The 24,531-nt window shown below is 46.6% G+C and overlaps 1 protein-coding gene across 1 annotated transcript in view; it reads right to left on the bottom strand.

Annotated features, from left to right (window-relative positions):
• The window catches only part of scn1ba (sodium channel, voltage-gated, type I, beta a), a 43,408-nt gene that overhangs the window by 653 nt on the left and 18,224 nt on the right, over positions 1–24,531 (bottom strand). Inside the window, exons 4-5 of the mRNA XM_056287005.1 lie at positions 17,929–18,095; positions 7,257–7,494 (exon numbers count right to left, since the gene is read on the bottom strand). Of these exons, the coding sequence (XP_056142980.1) occupies positions 7,257–7,494; positions 17,929–18,095 (405 nt within the window). The remainder of the gene's footprint in view (positions 1–7,256; positions 7,495–17,928; positions 18,096–24,531) is intronic.

The following is a 24,531-nucleotide window of genomic DNA, read 5'->3' as shown; positions in this document are numbered from 1 at the left end:
CAAAACAGTGAGGATATTTTTGCAAAGTGAAGACATTTTGGCCTGTCGTTACTTCTGCAGGGGTGTAGTTTCGGGTCGGGACTTGGGTTCAAGGTTGAATTAAAATTAGGTTAAGGTTTAGAGGGTTAGACTTTAATGAGCTCCTTGAATTCTATAGATATCCTGGATCCTGCTAAATTCGACGCATCGCCTCGTCTGTCCACAGTGGGGCATCGTTCTGTTTAGGACGTCCCTCTATGTCAAGGTCATCGCTAATCCTGGCCTGCCAGTGGAAAACCACCAATTAGTCAGCCTGCAGTCGCCATTTCATTCACTTTCAGGGACGCGTGCATTGCACATTTGGCCAAAAACACTAGCAGCCTGCGGGGGGTGGGGTGGGTGGGGAGGACACTAACTCCCTCCTCCAGGTATTAAATTATTTCTAAAGCCCAAATTCCTGCAAAGCTTGGTAAAAACGTGACTGGTGGATGAACGTGCTGTGCGTTACCCTGTGGTGAAAGTGTGATGACGGTAAGCGTGCTGAGCCAGGCCGTCGGGGTTGTGGCTGAGTCGCTTGCTGGTGGTTGTGACAGGACGACCAGCAAACATCAGCAGACGGCGGCCAACGTCGACGCTGTTCAGCTGACGCCGTGGACACGAGGACTTGGCTGTTGACGCACATCTCTTGTGTGTTCTTAACAAATGTTTTATGTCCCTTTTCTTCATGTTTCCGCTTAGATAATGCAGTTTTCTTTGGTTATATTGAGCTGTGGCCCTAAATGAACCCGGCTGTGCAGTTAGTAGTAGTAGAAGTAGTAGTAGTAGTAGTAAAAAGTAGTAGTAGTAGAAGTAGTCGTAGTAAAAGTAGTAGAAGTAGAAGTAGTAGTAGTAGAAGTTGTAGTAATAGTAGTTGTAATGAATGAAAGGTCACGTGTTTAACTTGACCTACTCACGGATGTACGTGCAGTGCGTGTGACGTATACAGGAAGTGAGAAGCGCATGTTATGAAGGTTGTATGTCGGATGAACGCTAGTAAAAGCTACACAGTTAAGAACCTACGAAGTCGGCTCGTTCTTGAATTATTCTTATGTCAGTAAGACAAGGCGTCTACGGACATTACATGGTGTCAGAATAGTCTGTGTATCTGAACACGAGCGGTCATGCCGAAGTTTAATCCGCCGAGTGAATTCAAGGTTGACTGCCCCGTTGAATGGCCGGAGTGGAGACAACGGTTTTCGCGCTTCAGGCTCGCGACAAAGCTGGATAAAGACGACGGGGAGATTCAAGTGAGTTCGCTGATTTATGCAATGGGCAGCGAGGCTGAAAAGATATTCAGCTCGTTTGACTTCGCGGCGGAGGGTGATAAAGTGGACTATGATATCGTACTGAAAAAGTTCGACGACTACTTTATTCCCCGCCGTAACATCATACATGAGAGGGCGTGCTTCTATCAACGTAGCCAGCAGCCAGGAGAAACAGCGGAGATGTACATCCGGACATTGTATGAGCTGTCTGAACACTGTGACTTTGGGGACAAGAGGGATGAACATATCAGAGATCGTCTGGTAGTGGGCATAAAAGATAAGGTGCTCTCCCGTCAGTTCCAGCTCACAGCGGACCTTACTCTGGTGAAAGTCATTGAACAAGTGCGCCAGGCGGAGGCAATAACAAAGCAGCTCAGCCTCCAAGCTAACCAACCAGAGGCCCTGCTGGCTAACGTCAATGTTGTCCGATGGCGGGACGAACGCCAAAACAAAAAGGGCGGACAGCGTCATGGTGGCGGCAGTCCGGCAACCAACAAAGTAGACGAATGCGGGAGGTGCGGCAAGACGCAGCACACCGATGAGCGGAAGTGTCCTGCAACGAACAGTAAGTGCAACAAGTGTCATAAAAAGGGACATTGGGAGCGTGTATGTCACTCTAAAGCGGTGAGAGAAGTCACTGAAGAGGTTAAACAGCTGTACTTTCTGGGAGAAGTTGGCAAAGAGAGCAGTCAGGAAGATTGGACTGTTAGTTTAACAATAAGTGATGTACCAATAACCTTTAAAATTGACACGGGGGCTGACGCTACTGTTATCAACCAAGGGACATTTAAAAAGCTGAAGCCAAACATAAAACTGGGACCTCCTGACACATGCTTCATAAGCCCAGGTGGAAACATCAGCTGCATAGGACAGTTTCAAGCCACAACCAAATACAAGGAGAAACAATACTCCTTTCCAGTGTATGTGATCAAGGGGAGAGGCAGCTGTCTGCTGAGTCGTCCAGAGGCAGTGGAGATGGGTCTAGTGAAGCGGATGAATGAGGTCAGTGGAGTTTTCGGTTCAAGTGGACTGCTGAAAACAGACCCAGTGAAAATAGCTCTGGTGGAGGGTGCCCAGCCATACGCGGTGCATACAGCCAGACGGATACCACTGCCACTTGTACCACTGGTTAAGAAAGAACTGCAGCGCATGGAAAATGAGGGCATTATTGAAAAAGTGACTCAGCCCACAGAATGGTGCGCCGCTATGGTGCCGGTGCCGAAACCGAACAAGAAAGAGGTTCGCTGCTGCGCTGACCTCAGGAGGCTGAATCGAGCGATGAAACGTGAGAAATACGTGCTGCCCACTATGGAGGAAATAATGCCAAGGCTCGCAGGGTCAAAGTTCTTCACAACGTTGGACGCAGCAAGTGGGTTTTACCAGATCCCCTTGCATGAAGACAGCAGGGGGCTCACCACTTTCATCACCCCATTTGGGAGGTATGCTTTCTGCCGCCTTCCATTTGGTATAACGAGTGCTCCAGAGATTTTCCAGAGAAAGATGGTGGAAACTCTGACCGGGCTAGAGGGCACAGAGGTGTACATGGATGACATCCTTATACATGGAGAGACTGAGGAAATCCATGACCGGCGCCTAGCAGAGGCGCTGGGGGTCATTGAAACAGCAGGTCTCAAACTGAACCAAGCGAAATGCAAGTTCAAACAGAAACAAGTCCGCTTCCTTGGTCATATCATCAACGAGGCAGGCATCAGACCTGACCCGGACAAAGTGGCCGGAATAGAGAACTTTCCTCAGCCCCAGAACGTGACGGAACTCAAGAGGTTCCTCGGGATGGTGAACTATTTGGCAAAATACGTCCCAGAGCTGTCCACTGTAGGTCAGCCGCTTTATGGACTGCTTAAAGCAACGACAGAGTGGCTGTGGGGACCTGCACAGAACACAGCATTCCAAGACCTTAAAGCAGCACTCGCCACCGCCCCGGTACTCACCTTTTATGACGTCACTAAGGCTACGGTGGTGTCAGCAGATGCCAGCAGCTACGGGCTGGGGGGCGTTCTGCTCCAGCAGCACGGGGAACACTGGAAGCCCGTGGCCTACTGTTCCCGACGGCTGAGTGACGCAGAGACAAGGTACGCACAGATCGAGAAAGAGTGCTTAGCCAGCGTCTGGGCATGTGAAAGGTTCGAGAAGTACTTGTTTGGGCTTGACAATTTCAGACTTGTCACCGATCATAAACCACTAGTGCCTCTCATGAACAGCAAAGACTTGGATAATGTGCCCATTAGGTGCCAGAGACTGTTAATGAGGCTGATGCGTTTCAATGCAGTGGCTGAATACGCACCAGGCAAAACTTTAGCTGTGGCTGATGCACTCTCCAGAGGCCCAGAGCAGCGCTACGGAGATGGTGCTTCTCATGATGATGTTGCAGCGCACATTGATGCCATCGTGTGCCAGGTGCCTGCCACACCTCAAAGGATGCAGGAGATAAAACAGAGCACGGATGGGGATCTGCAGCTCCAGACAGTGTTGGGCTTCATCAGACACGGCTGGCCTGAGTATGTCGATAAAGTGCCGGAGACAGTCAGAGACTTTTATCAGGTGAGAGGGGAGTTATCTGAGGTAGATGGTTTAGTCATCAGAGGCAGTCGTATCGTCATTCCCACAGAGATGAGGGAGGTGATCTTAGACAGAATACACGACGGGCACCAGGGGATAGTTAAGTGCAGAGAGAGAGCTAGCCAGTCAGTGTGGTGGCCCAAAATGACAGAGCACATTACAACAAAGATACAGCAATGTCAATTCTGCAGAGAACACAAGAACACACAGAGAAAAGAGCCTTTAATGTCAAGTGAGCTCCCATCCAGACCATGGCAGAAAGTTGGCATAGACCTGTGTGAGTACAAAAAGCAAAACTACTTGATAGTGTCTGACTATTATTCCAGGTTTTTGGAGATCCTAAATCTACCAACAACTACTAGCAGTCAGGTTGTAGCTAGGCTGAAGGCTACATTTGCACGTTTTGGTATCCCTGAAATTGTAGTTAGCGATAATGGGCCACAGCTAGTTTCAGAAGAGATGAGGAGGTTCAGTGAGGATTATGATTTCATCCATGTGACTTCAAGCCCACACTACCCCCAGAGTAATGGACAGGCAGAGAGGGCTGTTCAGATAGCCAAAAGCATATTAAGGCAGGAAGACCCTCTCCTCGCCCTGTTGACATACAGAGCTACACCCTCTTCTTCCACTGGAGCCAGTCCAGCGGAATTGCTCATGGGTAGGAGACTCAGAACCACCTTACCCACATTGCAGCATAACCTGAAACCGGCCTGGCCTAAAGAGGAACTGATCAAAACCGCTGACGCCGCAGCCAAATCGAGGCAGGCTTTCTACTACAACCGCAGGAACGGCGTGCGGACACTGCGCCCACTGAACTCGGGTGACGCAGTACTCACCAAACCTGATGGACAGAAAACATGGACAATGCCAGCAGTTGTTCACAGTCAGAGCTCCACTCCCAGATCCTACATAGTGGAGACAGCTCAAGGTGAACATTACAGAAGGAACAGGCGCCACCTGTTGGCTACACCCAAAACACTCACCTCTGTCAGCAGGGATCCTGACCATGTCACTCCAGGGGAGAGTGGAAACACGGATGAGTCCCGAGCAGCAGAAATGCCAACTTCCACACCATATGTTACTCGCTCTGGAAGGGTGAGCAAGCCAGCAATCCGGCTGGATTTGTGAGGCGTATGGACTTGTGTACTGTGGGAGATTTTTAATTTTTTGTGAAAAGGGGGGTGATATACAGGTTAAAATTGTTGGCAGTAAATGTTCAGAGAAATGTTTAGAAAATAATCTTAGAGGGGGAGATGTAATGAATGAAAGGTCACGTGTTTAACTTGACCTACTCACGGATGTACGTGCAGTGCGTGTGACGTATACAGGAAGTGAGAAGCGCATGTTATGAAGGTTGTATGTCGGATGAACGCTAGTAAAAGCTACACAGTTAAGAACCTACGAAGTCGGCTCGTTCTTGAATTATTCTTATGTCAGTAAGACAAGGCGTCTATGGACATTACAGTAGTAGTAGTAGTAGAAGTAGTAGTAGTAGTAGAAGTAGTAAAAGTAGTAGTAGAAGTAGTAGTAGTAGTGGTAGTAGTACTGCAATGAGGTGTCAATACCTAAGTAATATTGGGAAGCCTGTGCTGTCACTGAATGGGAAACATTTTGAATATGAAATCAGAAGTAAAAAAAATGTAACTCTGTGCCTCCAAAATACAACAACGTCATCAAAAAAATGTCATCAAAAAATGTTACAATTGAAGGTGGTGCACAAGAGCTCATGTGTCCAAAGTCAAACTATCTCACATGTACCCGCATGTGAGTCCCATCTGTGACAAACGTAGGTGGGACGTGTCCTAGACTTGAAAAATACTGGGAAGATGTCTTCCAAACCTTATCCCTAACCCTCAATTTCAAACTAGAACCTGACCCTCTGGTCGCCCTGTTTGGCACCACTGGCAAGGATGGCGCACACCTGACCTGACCCCATCCAAACGCCGCATATTGTCCTTCGCTTCTCTATCGGCCAGGCGTGCAATACTGCTGAGATGGAAGGATGCTGCCCCGCCCACCCACGCTCGGTGGCTGAACGATATCATGTCCTGTTTAAACCTCGAAAAGATCTGCTACTCAGTGTGTAACTCCAAGGACGGGTTCTTAAAGGTGTGGGGACCTTTCCTGGAAAACTTTAGGAATCTCCTGCCAAACTAAAGAATCCCTGCCCCCTTCTCTTCTGCTTATTGTTTTTGCTGATTTATGTCAGTGTAACCGGTTATGTTCTTGCCCGGTGCGGGATTCGATACGGGGTGTGCTGCACCACAAGGCGACATCACTAACCGCTCGGCTAAAGGGTCAGACCCGTTAGCTAGGGACTAATGTGTCTTCTTAGTAGTTTACAGTCGTCACCCTCCCCGGAAGCGCGCCCTCGCACTTTGTTATTCCCGCGCTCCGAAGAGACTTCTGAAGATCTGCACACTTCCGGATCCCACCGCTGCCACCAGTTATTTTCTTGCCCCGTGCGGGATTCGATACGGGTGTACTACACCACAAGGCGACATCACTAACCGCTCGGCTAAAGGATCAGACCCGTTAGCTAGGGACTAACGTGTCTTATTAGTAGTTTACATCAGTAATATAACCTGTGAAGGGCTACCAGTTTCCAAACCCCCATCTCCCTTTTACTGACTTACCTATTGTTCTTTCCTAAACCCGACTTTCAGCACTTTCCTGTTTCACTCCAGGGACTAGATATCCCCTCTTACACAGCGCATCCCAGCTTGCAGATGGGGCTAGTGGGGTGGGGGTGACTGGGGATAAGATTGTCATGTTCCTATATAATTTTTATATCATGTAAATCTGACATATCATGCACTTCTTTTAAAATCTTTGTAAGTATTGCTTATTGTTTAAAATCCAATAAAAATATATTTGAAAAAAAAGAAATAATGTCCTGCTATCTTCAGCAAGAGAGCATGACTGCAGATGTGCAGAATTGGCATTCGTAGGATAAAGGGTGTATTTCTACAAACCGTTCACATCTTGGACATTTACAGTCTGGGACTCTTGAAGGAAACTAAATCTGTTGTCGAACCGCAGTTGAAGCAAAGTGCAAAGCAAAAATTAACGAGAAACTGGACAAGTAAGGAAGAAAATATAAACAAAAATAGTTTTAGTCTGCTCACTGTTGCAACTATAGCTTTTATCAAACTTCTTCAACATGAGTAAGTATGTGAAGGTTTTCCTGTTTTGCTCTGGGAATCTTTGGTCTGGGAATGCCGGAGTGAGGACACGGTTTGACTAGCTAAGGCGTGCAAGATATAATTCATTTCTGCCTGAGTAAACACTGTCCTCACCCCATAAGAAAGCTTCAAAACTGAAAAAATAGTAACCAAGCCAAACAGAAGGAATTGAATTTGGGTGGGGGTTTGCATCCCATGCATTTTTCCTTACGTCGGGGCACCACGGTGATGGTGATGAGCTTGGTGGCGTTGGTGTGGAACTTGTAGTTTGTGAAAGTGAGGACGCGGTTGAAGAGGCACTGGTAGGTCCCGGTGTCGTTGTAGGTCACGTTGAGGATGTAGATGGAGCCATCCTGCAGGTCGTCGGTCTTCTTGCTTCCATTCCAGTCCAGACGTCCGTCGAAGTGCTGGTTGCTAATGTAGCCCATCTCCCCCTCATAGCTGTATATCTGCCAGAGAGGATCATGGGTGTTGTTATATGGGAAACTTGGGGGGGGGGGGCAATGGACACATCAAGACACATCAAGAATTCGGTACAGATGAGTGTTACAAAGGTGCACAAAAGCACGTTCAAGAACAAAGTTGGTGATATTTTTAGCCCATGTCATCACACACTATAAGTATCATGACATTATAAACCATGGAGACATGGCACTAATCAATTGTAACTATAAATAAGTCATGATATGTGATACAAGATTCATTATACAACAGTTAGTTCCAACCAAGTCATTTGATTGGACAAGAGGTATTCCACGAGTGCTGATATTGAGTCTAACAGCACTGGGACTTTTAACTGTATGTATCACTCCGCCGCACAGGTGTTCCATTAATAACCGTTAATTAGGCTACATTAACGGTCGTTATCAATATATCAGATTGTAACAAACGTGCACGGCACAGATGGATATATTTCCACAAATTAACATTTGAGTTAAATTACAAATGGTTATGCAATAAATGGAAATGTCCTGATTAATGTACATGATACAAAGTAGCTAGCCAGCGGTAACATGTGTAGATCTATACAAAGTAGCAAGCTGTGCAGGGAAATGTGTTCAGGTTGCCTGGCAACGGTCCAAGTTCAAGAGCGCAATTGTATAACTATTTGTTGGCAGAGATAAATAAATGATTAAATAAACAAACAAATCATAATCTGTTGTCGCTTATTAATGTTAACTAATAAATGGCGATTGTAGAACTGTTGTATAAAAGCAATGTCACACTCGAGGCCGTGCTGTTATACTGAATATCAGCAGGGCTGTGATTATCTTCGGTACTTGGCCTGCGGCCTCGTACCTACGACCGAATCACAGCATGACCTCAGGGGTGATATTGCTTAATTGTATCTTAGTCACAGTTTTGGAGATGGATTAGGTGGAATCTCTCGGTCCAGTAAGTTAATGCGACCCTATTCATGTTTCCTCTGTAGTATGCAGAACTAAATATATGTGTTGAAAACAATGTCTTGACGACTCCTATAACACACACAGTTAACTTAAAGCTGAAACTGGGTTGGGATTTTTCTCCATTAATAGGTTATTTTATCCACCTGGACCATGGAGTCAGCTTCCACAATACTGTCACCTTTACAACGGTTGGACCCAGTCTCCAGTCTGTAAACCGCCGTTGAAATGTTTTGACCCGGTGGGACGAACACTGATGTTCCTACTCAGCCAGGAGAGGGGACTGAAATGTGATGTAGAGGTGCCAATTCTGGATCAGGTAATCTGCTAACACAATCCGAGTACAACAGTTTTCCTATATAGTTTAATGTCGTTTGTAATACGTCAGATTAAGCTACTAGCTGTGGTCCGAGGAGTCACTTTTACAAGGTTGGGAACACGCCTTGGTGTGAAATGGCAGGACATATGTTGACGTGGAAACAAACAGAACTACAGACTAAGGACTACTGATCAGATCAGAAGAGCAAAAAGAAAAAAACAGTCAAAATGTATGGCTTTGGAATAACCGCAGATATTTAGACTGGGATTTTATGACTCTTTAACTGAAGACAATGGCGACAATGGCTGCTACGCCTTGTGAGTGGGTGAGTGGATCTCGCTGGCGGAGGGAGGGGCAGATCGACCTTTAGTATTCCCCCTGCTGAGATTGCTTTATGACGGCGAAGGCTAATGTGTGGTGCTGCCTGCCATCAGAGGCTCTCTCTGTGTGTGAAGTGCTGAGTCAGGCACTCTGTGGTCAACCCTGATTCAATTCAGAAGTCATTTCATGAAATATAGGATGGATGTGACCATAGGTGGCGGGTGAGGCCGGCGATGGGGCAGGCTAATATTTGACCAGCGGAGGACAACATTATTATGTTCATTGTAGGAATTGTATGCACTGACCGCAAACAATAACGCACAGCTAATAACTGCCTCTGCAGCGGATGTTTTGTCATCAGTCAGACCTGATGACTGAGTACAAAATGGAGCGAGGGATGATTTGCCGGCACAGTGGGCGTTGGTCTTGTCTTGTGTTGTCTTGGCTTGTTTGTAGTCGTGTGCCGTTCAATGAGGAAGTGACGGCTGGTGGTGATATTGGGTGGGTGGGCTAACAGATGCATTATCCCCACCAATAGTTCACGCTGCAGCAACGGCAGCATCACATCCCAGATACCAAGTTACAGCAACGACACACTATACACCTTGTTATATAACGAGTGCTCTACAACAACACTATATAGAGCAGTGACCACAAGAATGGCCTGATGCCAAAAAACTGTCTTTCTCTTTCTCTCATGCACACACACACACACACACACACACACACACACGTTCCCCAGTTTTGTTGGATAAATATTTCAAATCCACAATTCCTTGTTGGGTCTAATGCCCCTTTTCCACTACATGGTACCGGCTCAAATCGACTCGACTTTTTTGTTTTCCATTACTGGAAAGTACCGGCATTTTGGTAACCGTTACCACTGTTCTGGTACCACCTTTGTCAAGTGTTAGGTTCCAAAAAAACTGGAGCAGGTACCAAAATCAGTGCAGACCAGCTACACTGAGGGGGTACTGTTATGGTAATGGAAAACGACCCTCTGCGAGTCGAGTTGAGATGAGTTGGGCCGGTATCATGTTGTGGAAAAGGGGCATTCGCCGTGTCTCCTCCAAAAAGCTAGCATGGGGGAACAGAAAAGTGAATTCTTCCACACTTGCCGTTAGCCAGTCCCTTTGTCGAAACCAAGTAATACAAACTTGTGATTTTGTCGTTTGTCCAGTTGTGTTGTTTGAACATCGTTTGGACGACGTGTCCCCCGTCTCTTCACTTCCAATTTTTCCTCCAAAGACATTGAAGAAAATGGATGATAAAGTAAATGATCCACCTCGTTCATGCTAACCCCCCCCCCCATAAGTAGCACCTCACTCTACGTACCGTCACTCTGTACGTCTGCTGTCATTGGTCAGAAGTCAGCGGCCTGAGGTCTGAATGAATGTAGTCCAAATGATCAGCAAATCAAGGGGGCGTACCACGATGCCTGTCACTCACTCACCACGAAGATGAATGGAAGGTGACGCTACTGTGTTTGGGCTGTAAAAAACAAGCCCATTTAGATACATCCTGTCACGGTGTTTCTCTTGTGGATAGTTGGTGCTGTTGCTAGTCTTGGCTCCACCGAAACATAAAACAATCTGTTCTAAGGTTTTTTAAACAATAATTTTCTTGTCTTTATTGTAAAAGATAGGGAAGGCGCAGCCCTGTTAGCCCATGTATACCAGCCATCCCTGATGGCACATATTTGCACAGTCTCTCTAATTTGTGAGCTATTCTTTTCTTCTCTTGGGACTCAAATATTCTATCCGTGTTTAAGAGTCAGTGTAACAAAATCCAAAGTTAAGTAATCAAACAGTTCTGAAGCCAAACTACACGTTTTTCCCCCGGTCACGCAAGACTGCTTGCTCTTGCCTTGGTGATGATGTGACTTCTCCGAGGATCACAAAATTACTTTTTGTCTCCAAATTCACCAGCAACCTTTGACCTCTTCCATGGCTCCAGCAGCATGAGAATAGCTGAAGTCAAGTTTCCAGTGTGATCAAGGTGCTCTTAACCCCCAGTCACCTGTCCATGGCTGTCTCTCCCACGATCTATAAATATCCATGGTTATTTTAAGGTGTCAAAGCCATAGATTTCATCTAATATTTTTTTTCCTCCTCTGATCTGACCATTAGTCTTTAGTTTGTGATTCTGTTTGTTCCATGTGGACATATTTCACACCAGGACATGTCAAACCAACAGCTCTCAGTTTAATTGCTGTAGGTGTGAATATCATATCAAGAACTCCCAACTCGATGTGTTTCCCATGTTTTAACATCAGAAAACAAGTGTCACCACCCTACCCCAACACATGCACACACCTCTGGGTCTTGTCCTTCTTGATGGACTTGGCATTAGTCCAGGACTGATTGCTTCCTGGCTGCAGATTCCATATGAAAACTGAACGCTAATGGGATCTCAGTCTTCCTGTAGAGCTTAAATGGCTTCCTTGTTTTCACTGGGTGTGGACTCCTTCAGCAAGCCCGTGTGTGGTGGCTTGTGGCTGACTGAATGGGAATGAGCCCATCATAAAAAATGCAAAATCCTGCTCTGGTTTGATAAATGCATCTCAGCCATTGAACTCTGGGACAAGACAGCGCCTCCGTTTGTAGATGGTGCCCTTCATAGGCGGTGGGTGGGGCTAAGGATGAGGAAGGCTAATATTTGACCAACTGAGGACAATGTTATGTTCATAACAGCAATTGTATGCACTGACTGCAAACACTGCACAGCTAATAACTGCATCGGCTACTGATATTTTGTCATCAGTTCGATTCGACTGATTTGAAGAAAGCAGACAGGAGCACAAGGAGACGCAGCATAAAGCAAAGCGAGAGGTGGCAAAGGAAAAGGCGTATGTTGAGTTGTATGAGAGGTCAGACACTAAGGAAGGAGAAAAGGACTTGTACCAATTGGCTAAACAGAGGGAGCGAGCTGGGAAGGATGTGCAGCAAGTAAGGGAGATCAAGGATAGAGATGGAAATGTGTTGACAAGCAAGGAGAGTGTGTTGAGAAGGTGGAAGGAGTACTTTGAGGGGCTGATGAATGAAGAAAATGAGAGAGAGAGAGAGAGAGAGAGAGAGAGAGAGAGAGAGAGAGAGAGAGAGAGAGAGAGAGAGAGAGAGAGAGAGAAGGTTGGATGATGTGGGGATAGTGAATCAGGAGTGCTGTGGATTAGCAAGGAGGAAGTGAGGACAGCTATGAAGAGGATGAAGAGTGGAAAGGCGGTTGGTCCTGATGACATACCTGTAGAGGCATGGAGGGGTTTAGGAGAGATGACAGTGGAGTTTTTAACTAGATTGTTTAACTCAATCTTGGAAAGTGAGAGGATGCCTGAGGAGTGGAGAAGAAGTATACTGGTACTGATTTTCAAGAACAAGGGCGATGTGCAGAACTGTAGCAACTACAGAGGTATAACGTTGATCAGCCACAGCATGAAGATATGGGAAAGAGTAACAGAAGCTAGCTTAAGAAGAGAGGTGATGAGTAGTGAGCAGCGGTATGATTTCATGCCACGAAAGAGCACCACAGATGTGATGTTTGCTTTGAGAATGTTGTTTGAGAAGTATAGAGAAGGCCAGAAGGAGTTACATTGTGTCTTTGTGGATTTAGAGAAAGCATATGACAGGGTACCGAGAGAGGAGGTGTGGTATTGTATGAGGAAGTCAAGAGTTGCAGAGAAGTATGAAGGAGTGGTGCAGGATATGTATGAGGGAAGTGTGACAATGGTGAGGTGTGCTGTTGGAATGACAGATGGGTTCAAGGTGGAGGTGGGATTACATCAAGGATCAGCTCTGAGCCCTTTCTTGTTTGCAATGGTGATGGAGAGGTTGACGGACAAGATCAGGCAGGAGTCTCCATGGACTATGATGTTTGCGAATGACATTGTGATCTGTAGCAAGAGTAGGGTGCAGGTTGAGGAGAGCCTGAAGAAGTGGAGGTATGCACTGGAGAGAAAAGAAATTAAAGTCAGTAGGAGGAAGATGGAATACATATGTGTGAATGAGAGGGAGGACAGTGGAATGGTGAGGATACAAGGAATAGAGGTGATGAAGGCATATGAGTTTAAATACTTGGGGCCAACTATTCAAAGTAACGGGGAGTGCAGAAGAGAGGTGAAGAAGAGAGTGCAGGCAGGGTGGAGTGGGTGGAGAAGAGTGTCAGGAGTGATTTGGGACAGAAGGGTACCAGCAAGAGTTAGAGGGAAGGTTTACAAGATGGTGGTGAGACCAGCTATGTTATATGGTTTGGAGACAGTGGCACTGACGAAAAGACAGGAGGTGGAGGTGGAGGTGGAGGTGGCAGAGTTGAAGATGCTAAGATTTTCATTGAGAGTGACGAAGAAGGACAGGATTAGGAATGAGTATATTAGAGGGACAGCTCAGGTTGGACGGTTTTGGAGACAATGCAAGAGAGGCAAGATTGATATAGAGCATTTGGACATGTGTGGCGGAGAGATGCTGGGTATATTGGGAGAAGGATGCTGAATATGGAGCTGCCAGGGAAGAGGAAAAGAGGAAGACCAATGAGGAGATATATGGATGTGGTGAGAGAGGACATGCAGGAGGCTGGTGTGACAGAGGAAGACGCAGAAGACAGGAAGAGATGGAAACGGATGAGCCACTGTGGCGACCCCTAGTGGGAGCAGCCAAAAGTAGTAGTAATCAGATTTGATGAACGAGTACAAAATTAAGCAAGCGATGATTTACCAGCACAATGGACATTGGTCTTGTGCTTGTCTTTGGTAGCATGCCGTTCAATAGCTCCCTTTCCTTTGCTGCTCACATCGTCGGTTCGGCAAAGCTTGCAAAATGCATTAAATTCATCCTTGTCACTTTTTGTTATGAATGTGTGTTCTTTACTCCACTCAAGAGTTGTAAACAGTTTTTCGTTTTGGCATTTTGGCTGACTTGACTAACTTTAGGTGAACTGGACGAGAAAAGTTCAATGATCAACTGGTACCAACGTTAACAACACTGTTACTACATTACATTTGGTGATTGGCGAGCATTTACACATTAAACCAATGAAACACAAGATCATTGATTTAACAGGTACATCAGCCAATAACCTGCAAAATAATAATATTGACGGTGAAAATAGCTGTGATCGTAAATACGCATTTTCAGAATGCTCACACGTGCCATTAGCCAATAAAAACACAGACTTCTCTCACATAAGACGCAGTGTAACAAATCGCGCTGTAGCACTCCGAGAGGGAATTTACAAGCATGCATGATTTTTATTCAAGACCATCAAAAGGAGGATGGATAGGCATCCATCCAGATGTTACGCTGGATGCCGGACATACAGCTGAAAAACTGGGCTGTTCATCCAAAAGCCAGACATATGGCAACCCTAGTAGTATGCAGTGTAGCGTGCCAGTAGTAGGGAAGGCTTGGCCTTCTCTAGCCTACATTACCCAATGCCCCTGGTGCCTTTGGTCATAATTTATGTTTTGTGGTCTGTATTCGTCAATTGCTCTATCTGAACTTGACATGCTTTATTATATCAAGCGGAGAATTGACTTTATTGAATGTAATACTCATTAATTTGCTTGCAGAACTTGATTACTTTAATTGAATTTTCTGGCCAGCTGGCAAGAAAACCTTAATGGGACTCTGGGCTTTTTCTTCTCTGCCTATGCCAATACACAGATCTAGTCCAGAAATCTCAGTTTTACACCACTACAAACTTTTAAATGACTGAGTCCTGGAATGATACTGCATAGAATGATACCATACCCACTGAGCACTAGACCCGATTTCAAAATGGTGGCTACACATTAGCTCTCATCTACACTACCGTTCAAAAGTTTGGGATCACCCAAACAATTTCGTGTTTTCCATGAAAAGTCACACTTATTCACCACCATATGTTGTGAAATGAATAGAAAATAGAGTCAAGACATTGACAAGGTTAGAAATAATGATTTGTATTTGAAATAAGATTTTTTTTACATCAAACTTTGCTTTCGTCAAAGAATCCTCCATTTGCAGCAATTACAGCATTGCAGACCTTTGGCATTCTAGCTGTTAATTTGTTGAGGTAATCTGGAGAAATTGCACCCCACGCTTCCAGAAGCAGCTCCCACAAGTTGGATTGGTTGGATGGGCACTTCTTTGAGCAGATTGAGTTTCTGGAGCATCACATTTGTGGGGTCAATTAAACGCTCAAAATGGCCAGAAAAAGAGAACTTTCATCTGAAACTCGACAGTCTATTCTTGTTCTTAGAAATGAAGGCTATTCCATGCGAGAAATTGCTAAGAAATTGAAGATTTCCTACACCGGTGTGTACTACTCCCTTCAGAGGACAGCACAAACAGGCTCTAACAGGTACTATTTAATGAAGATGCCAGTTGGGGACCTGTGAGGCGTCTGTTTCTCAAACTAGAGACTCTAATGTACTTATCTTCTTGCTCAGTTGTGCAACGCGGCCTCCCACTTCTTTTTCTACTCTGGTTAGAGCCTGTTTGCGCTGTCCTCTGAAGGGAGTAGTAAACACCGGTGTAGGAAATCTTCAATTTCTTAGCAATTTCTCGCATGGAATAGCCTTCATTTCTAAGAACAAGAATAGACTGTCGAGTTTCAGATGAAAGTTCTCTTTTTCTGGCCATTTTGAGCGTTTAATTGACCCCACAAATGTGATGCTCCAGAAACTCAATCTGCTCAAAGAAGTGCCCATCCAACCAATCCAACTTGTGGGAGCTGCTTCTGGAAGCGTGGGGTGCAATTTCTCCAGATTACCTCAACAAATTAACAGCTAGAATGCCAAAGGTCTGCAATGCTGTAATTGCTGCAAATGGAGGATTCTTTGACGAAAGCAAAGTTTGATGTAAAAAAAATCTTATTTCAAATACAAATCATTATTTCTAACCTTGTCAATGTCTTGACTCTATTTTCTATTCATTTCACAACATATGGTGGTGAATAAGTGTGACTTTTCATGGAAAACACAAAATTGTTTGGGTGATCCCAAACTTTTGAACGGTAGTGTAGTTCAGAATATATACTGGCTAAATGTAGCCCACTTTTAGACCAAACTGTTTGATTAACTATGAAATAATCATGTTTTGCCCAAACAACTTTAACTGCCTAAGATACACTCCTTAAGTCTGTATACTGTGCTAGAATACTTGCTAGAATGCTTGTAATTGCTTTTGTTTTACTTAGCAGCTATGGAAGCAAGGCACGGTGAGGTTTATACCTTTTTTTCCATCAATGCACTGAGGTTGTCATCAAGCCACTGCATGCCGCGCCAGAAAGGAGTTGTGTGCACAGTCATCGTTTGTGTTTTCATTAACTTTGAAGCGGAAATCAGGACTAGGACGTCCCGCAGATAAAGCAACAATAACTGCAAGCAACAGCATCTGCCTACTTGCAACACATCTCCACTGGCCATGACATGGATTCAGACATTTTTGACTTGTCTTGATGCATGCTCAATAATCCAGGTAAGACAATCAAAGGAGGTTGAATCAGTTCATCTGGATACAATGTTTATTGACAGATACGTTTCATCACTAAACTATCTGGATACAACGTTTGTTGTCAGATACGTTTCATCACTCAACTAAGTGACATCTTCAGCCTAAAAGATTTAGACTAAAGATGTCACTTAGTTGAGAGATGAAACGTATCTGACAACAAATGTATCCAGTTGAACTGATTCAAACGTCTTTGACATTTTTGACTTGTTCTGTTTTCTGATCGAAAAAGATAAACACCTGCTCGCTGTGAGTTCAGTACGCGCTGCAGGATGACAGCAGGATGTAATAATGGCACCGTAAGATGTGGTATCATTGGATGTGACATGAATGTAAAACCTATCGTTGAATACTGACGACATTAAATCCTCCCAACTGGCATCATCTGGCGACACTGACCACGGTGATGAAATGGTACTGAAAATCCAGAAATGAACACGGTTTGGAGCTATTCCGTGTCGAACTGTGCACTAGTGGAAATGTCAGTGCCATCATTTCTTTCCATGCTCAGAACTTTTTGGCCTTGCTGTGGAAAAGCAGATTTAGATGTCCACTAGACTAATTTTTCAACCAAATTTTAACCCAGTTTTAGCCAAAAAGGTGCATACCATTCAGACCTTTTCTAAACACTTAATCAATGTAAAATGTCTTAGTTGGTATGAACACTGCAATGTTTGATGATACAGATCAATGAAAACCATGTTCATCTCATCTCATCTTCAGCCGCTTTTCCGGGGTTGGGTCGCGGTGGCAGCAAGCTAAGTAGGGTACTCCGGACATCCCTCTCCCCAGCAACGCCCTCCAGCTCCTCCTGGGGGATCCCAAGGCGTTCCCAGGCCAGATTAGACATGTAGTCCCTCCAGAAAGTTCTGGGTCTACCCTGGGGTTTCCTCCCAGTTGGCCGTGCCTGGCAAACCTCCAAAGGAAGGTGCCCTCCTGGGCGCCTTCCTTTGAAAAACATGAAAACCATGTTCTCCTGTTTAAATGTGAATGTTAAGTTACCCAAAATGTTAGAACTGCTGCTGTTGTGAAAATATGACTAAAGCCCCTTGAAAAACTTTCTTCCTGGTTGTCATCACAATTAAACTGTTTCAGAAAAATTACATAATATAATAGTGATTTGATTGGACAATCAATGACTTGTCATCATCAGTCTGTCAGCTAGTCTGTTTTGGTATGCTAACAAAATGCGAATTAGCTAGCTAGTTAGCAATCAATGGAGTCCTGTGAAGTCAGGGCCACACCTGCTCAACCTCCTGAGAATTGGCTCTGTTTACAGAGGGGGCACTGAAATAGTTGTAACGACTCACATTCTGAAGCTGAAAGGAATCTAATCTCTACAAGTAGACCACTCACATGGGTGAACTCCGACTCGCCGTTGGCCATGAAGTACCAGTCGACTGTGGCCGTGGCTGGCACTTCACCTCTCATCTTACAGGAGATGCAGCCCAGCTTGAAGCCTTCGTTGGCCACGGCCTCGGTGTCTGAATCCACCTCCACGCAGGCGGCATGGCACAGAGAGACTAGAGCAGAGAGAGGATGGACAACACGCAGTCAGCAACATTCAGCGTCGTTTTCTCATTCTGCTAGTAAGGTGTTAGTGTTCAAGTAAGAGGGCCAGGCGTGGGTACCCATCATCCTTTTTGTCATGTGTTCATGTCTTGAGAAAAAGGGTGATACAAGGGCAAAGCTCTGGTGTTTTCCAATTTCTTGCTAATTGCAGGCAAACTATCTTGATATTAGCTGGAAATGTTACTTCTGTAAATTTAGTTTTACGTGCTTGCTCCCATCGCTCATTACATGCTCTTTTTTTGGAATTGGGCATAGCCATTTTCTTGCATTTTTTTTTATTTCCACTCATCGTTTCAGTATGTTTCGTTGTGAATTTGGTTTATCACACTACCCTCATTTTGTTCTGTTCTTTTTTCTTTTTCTTTTTTTGAGGCAGTCTAACTTTTGGGCTATTTTTGACCTGAGAAACCGAGAGGGGAAATAAACAGATTGCAGTGAGCGATGTTATTCTACATTTCCTGGCAGTCTGTCTGTTAGTTACCAAGCTAAATTCATATATAGAAGCGTGACTCTATATATGCCATCATCATCATCATCATCACCATGACACACACTGCTCATCGGCCGACAGTAACACACCTGTATCTCCAAATGTCTCTGCCTCAGCAGCGCTCTCAACCAATGATCTTGTGCTATTTTCAACTTTGACCCTCTGGGGATGGTTTTGTTTCGAGTCATAAGATAAGGGAGGGGCAGGGGTTGGGGGTGGGATGAGTTGGGATGGGGCGGGAAACACATAGCACACGGCTGGTCAGACGCACGGTCGTCAGCAGTTTTTACGCCTCGTGCACGCTACAACACGAGCGCGCTCGCAACTTCCTGGAACCCGACTGCTTGCAAGCCCCTCTGTGAGACATTTATTAAGATGCACACAAACAGAAATGCTGAAACAGCAGCAGAGAAAAGGGAGAGGTGGGGTTGGGGGTGGGTTGAAGAGGAGGAGGAGGGAGGGAATTCAGGATGAAGAAGAGACAAAGAGAAAGGTTAGCGTGGCCTTCCTCAATAATACGGCCATTTCTACCGAAGCAGGAGAGGGGAGAAGCAGGAGGGAGGAGCTGAAGTACTGCAGTGAGGAGAAGACAAGAGAGAAGAAAGGAGGGAGGAGAAGAAGTTAGTCACATAGCAGACCTGAGGCAAACGGTATCAATAATTCATAGTGTTTGTTTAAAGCAGCTCGGCGTACCAGATGGGTCAGAGGGAGCTGCGTAGGACAAAACAATGAGTACTATGAAGTTCAGCTGTTCAGTTTCATCTCCTCCTCTGTAATTAATAGATTAAAGGAAAACTGTTTTTTTTAACCTAGACCAACTTTTGCAGTTGTTAGGAGTCAGAGTGAGTGATGGGTAGCAGATTTAGATTGATTCGGTACTGAGCAAGCTAGCACCGGCCGACTGCTGCGCAACTAAGCTGCAGTGAAATCCTTCCTCAGGAAAGGAGCTCTCTCTCTTTTTAGCACTAACAGACTCCGACTGTTTTGAGAAGTGCCTGGAGACGCCTTCAGTTATGAAACGACAATCCAAACACAGTCAATCAGTGCAGCGACATACGTACGTTTTTCATGTTTTCTTTTTTTGTACTTGTCTCCAGTGCTCACACTTTCACTGCTGTCTTGCTGCAGCTCCTCGCTCCTCGCAGGATTACAGAGCGAGGCTTCTGCTGGAAATGGATTGGTCAAGTCAGGACTACATGACTGGTATCGTGGCTAAGGCTCTTGGGCCCCATTTGGACAGAAACAGTTTCTCAGTGGGAGGTCAGGGTTTGTTTTTTTGTGTAACACAGACATACCCAGGGATTTTAATCCTGTCCGAGTTCGCAATACTATCTATGTTTTTCATGCATCTCCGCAGCGAAAATTACGGAGCAAATGACCTTCTGTTTTTCATCAAACTCAAGGGAACGCTGAGAAACTTATTGCCATCTGTAGTGCAGCCTACATAATCTATGTGGACATTACTAGTCGTGAATATGTTTTCACCACTATTGGATACTGTAGGCCCATTTCTTTATACTATCAATTTGAATTCTCCTAAAATACAGGTACAACTGGATGCTGCAGCCCCATTTGGGTGGGGGTTTTATGGTTATGAACACAATTTTGTAATTAGTGTTGGATTTGGGTTTGAGCCAAACAGAAATTAAAATTGTCTCTTCTGGCGTTCGGGTAGCGTAGCTGTCTATTCCATTGTCTACCAACACGGGGATCGCCAGTTCGAATCCCCGCGTTACCTCTGACACAATTGGCCGTGTCTGTGGGTGGGAAGCCGGATGTGGGTATGTGTCCTGGTTGTTGCCCTAGCGCCTCCTCTGGTCGGTCGGGGCGGCTGTTCGGGGGGGGAGGGGGAACTGGGGTGAATAGCGTGATCCTCTAATGCGCTACGTCCCCCTGGTGAAACTCCTCACTGTCAGGTGAAAAGAAGCAGCTGGCAACATGTATGGGAGGAGGCATGTGGTAGTCTGCAGCCCTCCCCAGCTCGGCAGAGGGGGGTGGAGCAGCGACCGGGACGGCTCAGAGTGGGGAAATTGGCCGAGTACAATTGGGGAGAAAAATCAAGACGAGCTTTAGCCTTTTTTTCCTCGACATCTGTGGTCATCTTTATGCGCGAGTCGTCCCATGACTGTGCATGACCCACACTTGCGGAGACTCGCCACTCCTACCTCGGTAATACTGCGGGGAAACTACAGGGATTCCCTTACCATCCCTATGGGTATATGAAAAGAGAGACATCCTGTGTTATTCAGTCTATCCCAGACATCATGTAAGAACTACCCCAGTCCGCACAGGGCTGCAGACTCGCTTCGCCACATCCTGGCCTGCTAGGGCCAAAAAAGGAGCTCTTCTATTTGATCTCATTTGGTGGAGGATTACGCCGCAGCTTAGTGCGCGGCAGTCAGCTGGCGCTAGCTTGCGCAATACTGAATCAATTTAAAAGATTCTGGTACCCATTGCTCAGTTTGACCCCTTACAATAAGAAAATAGTGCTTAGATTGAAAAGCGCCGGAGTTTTCCTTTAACTGTCCGTCTAAACTGTTGTGACAACGCAATTTGTCCTGTCCAGAGGTGAAAACAGACACCAGGGGTATTTACAACAAAATACCGTTTGATCCAAGTCTGAAAACAGTTCAATCACATCAGCTTGGGTTAGAACTTGGACAGAACAGGACACAGAGTAAGACTGGCAGAGGCAGACAGGCAAAAGAGAGACAGACAGATACAGGGGCAAGACAGTCCGAGCTGAAACATGAACAAAGGTGTTTGAGATGGCTGGCACACTGGACAGCTCAGAGGATGAGGGAGGCAGAACCTGGAAGACAGACGGACAGACAGACAGAGGAGACAGAGGAGACAGACAGAGGAGCCAGAAAGACAGACAGACAGACAGACAGACAGACAGACAGACAGAGGAGACACATTACACCGCCACAAAGGAACATAGGCCATCAGACAAATGGTAGAAGAGATGTAAAAGGGACGCACTGAGACAGGAAAGTGCTGATGCTCTGTGGCTGCAAGACAGCGGAAATATAATGAGAGAGAGAGAGACACACACACAGACAGAGAGAGAGAGAGACAGACAGACAGACAGAGATGGAGGAAAATCTACCATGCACAGCAGCTTTACAGTAAGCTACAGGAAAAGGAGACGGTGTAAAGCAGTACTTGAGGGGGTGAGACGACTGCGAGAGTAAACACGGGGGAGCAAGGGAGCAGCTGACCGTCAGCAAGTTCAGAGGGAAGGAAAAGAGAGACCGCGAAAGAGGGAGCGAAGGAAACAGCTGGATGGTCAGAGTCGGAAAAAAAGGAGGCCAACACAACACAAACGCAGACAGAACTGATTCAGGACCTCTCACCATCTATGTCTGCTATTCTCACTAAGGAATCACACACACACACACACACACACACACACACACACACACACACACACACACACACACACACACACACACACACAGAGCGTGCAATACCCAAATCCATTGCATAATACATGGACGACTAAGGTAAGGGGTTACGCAACGGACATTATTCCAGAAACTGCAGATTAGGAGATTTTGCTGACACGGGGCAGGAGGAGGGGGAGGAGGAGGAGGAGGACGGGGGGGTTGTTAATCCCTCATATCAGTTCACTCTGCTGCATGCCCCTGCAACCTACAAAGTAGAAAAGGTTGTCTCGCAGACGTAGCAGCACGGAAAAGGCCATCCCACTGCTGAGGTATGCCGGTTTAATGCCGCGGCCCTCAAACAGACGGAAACTGAGGACAAGACTAACATCCCTACGACTTAATATTGACTTGTGATTTAGCCCAGTTAAGAGAATGTGTAACCGTTTATTTAGTTGTCCTCACTCAAAACTATTATCTTCCCACACGTAAACAGTTATACAAATGAATACTAAATCAACCACTCAACTCTTTCCATACAGGTGTCTGTGGCCCGGTGTTTGTCTGGGTACTGGCCTTGGCCCGGTGTGTGTCTGGGTACTGTCCTTGGCCCGGTGTGTGTCTGGGTACTGTCCTTGGCCCGGTGTGTGTCTGGGTACTGTCCTTGGCCCGGTGTGTGTCTGGGTACTGTCCTTGGCCCGGTGTGTGTCTGGGTACTGTCCTTGGCCCGGGGTGTGTCTGAGTACTGGCCTTGGCCCGGTGTGTGTCTGGGTACTGGCCTTGGCCTGGTGTGTGTCTGGGTACTGTCCTTGGCCCGGTGTGTGTCTGGGTACTGTCCTTGGCCCGGGGTGTGTCTGAGTACTGTCTGTGACCCGGTGTGTGTCTGGGTACTGTCCTTGGCCCGGTGTGTGTCTGGGTACTGGCCTTGGCCCGGTGTGTGTCTGGGTACTGTCCTTGGCCCGGGGTGTGTCTGAGTACTGGCCTTGGCCCGGTGTGTGTCTGGGTACTGTCCTTGGCCTGGTGTGTGTCTGGGTACTGTCCTTGGCCCGGGGTGTGTCTGAGTACTGTCTGTGACCCGGTGTGTGTCTGGGTACTGTCCTTGGCCCGGTGTGTGTCTGGGTACTGGCCTTGGCCCGGTGTGTGTCTGGGTACTGGCCTTGGCCCGGTGTGTGTCTGGGTACTGTCCTTGGCCCGGTGTGTGTCTGGGTACTGTCCTTGGCCCGGTGTGTGTCTGGGTACTGTCCTTGGCCCGGTGTGTGTCTGGGTACTGTCCTTGGCCCGGGGTGTGTATGAGTACTGGCCTTGGCCCGGTGTGTGTCTGGGTACTGTCCTTGGCCTGGTGTGTGTCTGGGTACTGTCCTTGGCCCGGGGTGTGTCTGAGTACTGTCTGTGACCCGGTGTGTGTCTGGGTACTGTCCTTGGCCCGGTGTGTGTCTGGGTACTGTCCTTGGCCCGGTGTGTGTCTGGGTACTGGCCTTGGCCCGGTGTGTGTCTGGGTACTGTCCTTGGCCCGGTGTGTGTCTGGGTACTGTCCTTGGCCCGGTGTGTGTCTGGGTACTGTCCTTGGCCCGGTGTGTGTCTGGGTACTGTCCTTGGCCCGGTGTGTGTCTGGGTACTGTCCTTGGCCCGGGGTGTGTCTGAGTACTGGCCTTGGCCCGGTGTGTGTCTGGGTACTGTCCTTGGCCTGGTGTGTGTCTGGGTACTGTCCTTGGCCCGGGGTGTGTCTGAGTACTGTCTGTGACCCGGTGTGTGTCTGGGTACTGTCCTTGGCCCGGTGTGTGTCTGGGTACTGGCCTTGGCCCGGTGTGTGTCTGGGTACTGGCCTTGGCCCGGTGTGTGTCTGGGTACTTCAGGTGTTAAACTGCTAAAGTGAAGTTGTTGAGTCGCTAAAAGTAGAAGACTCACTGTGGCTGCACTGGGGAGCTCCCAAATGTGAAGTAGTCTAACTACATGCATGTGTGTGTGTGTGTGTGTGTCATGCGCAACTGTATCGGTGTGTTATGTGTAAACTATGTGTATCATGTATAACCGGTGTTGTAGTCGAGTCACTAAACCTCGAGTCCGAGTCGAGTCTCGAGTCCCCGGTGTTCGAGTCCGAGTCCCCAAAGAAGAGTCCGACTCGAGTCTGAGTCAAATCGCCATTACCTGAGTCCGAGTCATCAAGGTTGAGTCTGAGTCGAGTTCCAAGCTGGGCTCCAGTGCTCCACTCTGGCACCGTGAACAAGCTATTGATCACCACATTCTACTAGACTGTGGTGATCAGTGTTACGGTATTAATATAGCGATCAATATCTTATGCCACATTATTATGGCCTATTACAAAAAAACTGCCTTTGTCAATGAATAAGTCCGAGTCCCCATCTCCAACTTCCGAGTCCAAATGCAGTCAATGCTCGAGTCCAAGTCCGAGTCATCAGTGCTCAAGTCCAAGTTGAGTCACAAGTCCTGAAAATCAGGGCTTGAGTCCAGGACTCGAGTCTGAGTCCTGGACTCGAGTACTACAACACT

The sequence above is a fragment of the Lampris incognitus genome, chromosome 9, assembly GCF_029633865.1.
Source record: "Lampris incognitus isolate fLamInc1 chromosome 9, fLamInc1.hap2, whole genome shotgun sequence".
In the NCBI taxonomy this organism is placed as follows: Eukaryota; Metazoa; Chordata; class Actinopteri; order Lampriformes; family Lampridae; genus Lampris; species Lampris incognitus.
The sequence above is the reverse complement of the archived record's forward strand: the minus strand, read 5'-3'. Positions and strand labels throughout refer to the sequence as shown.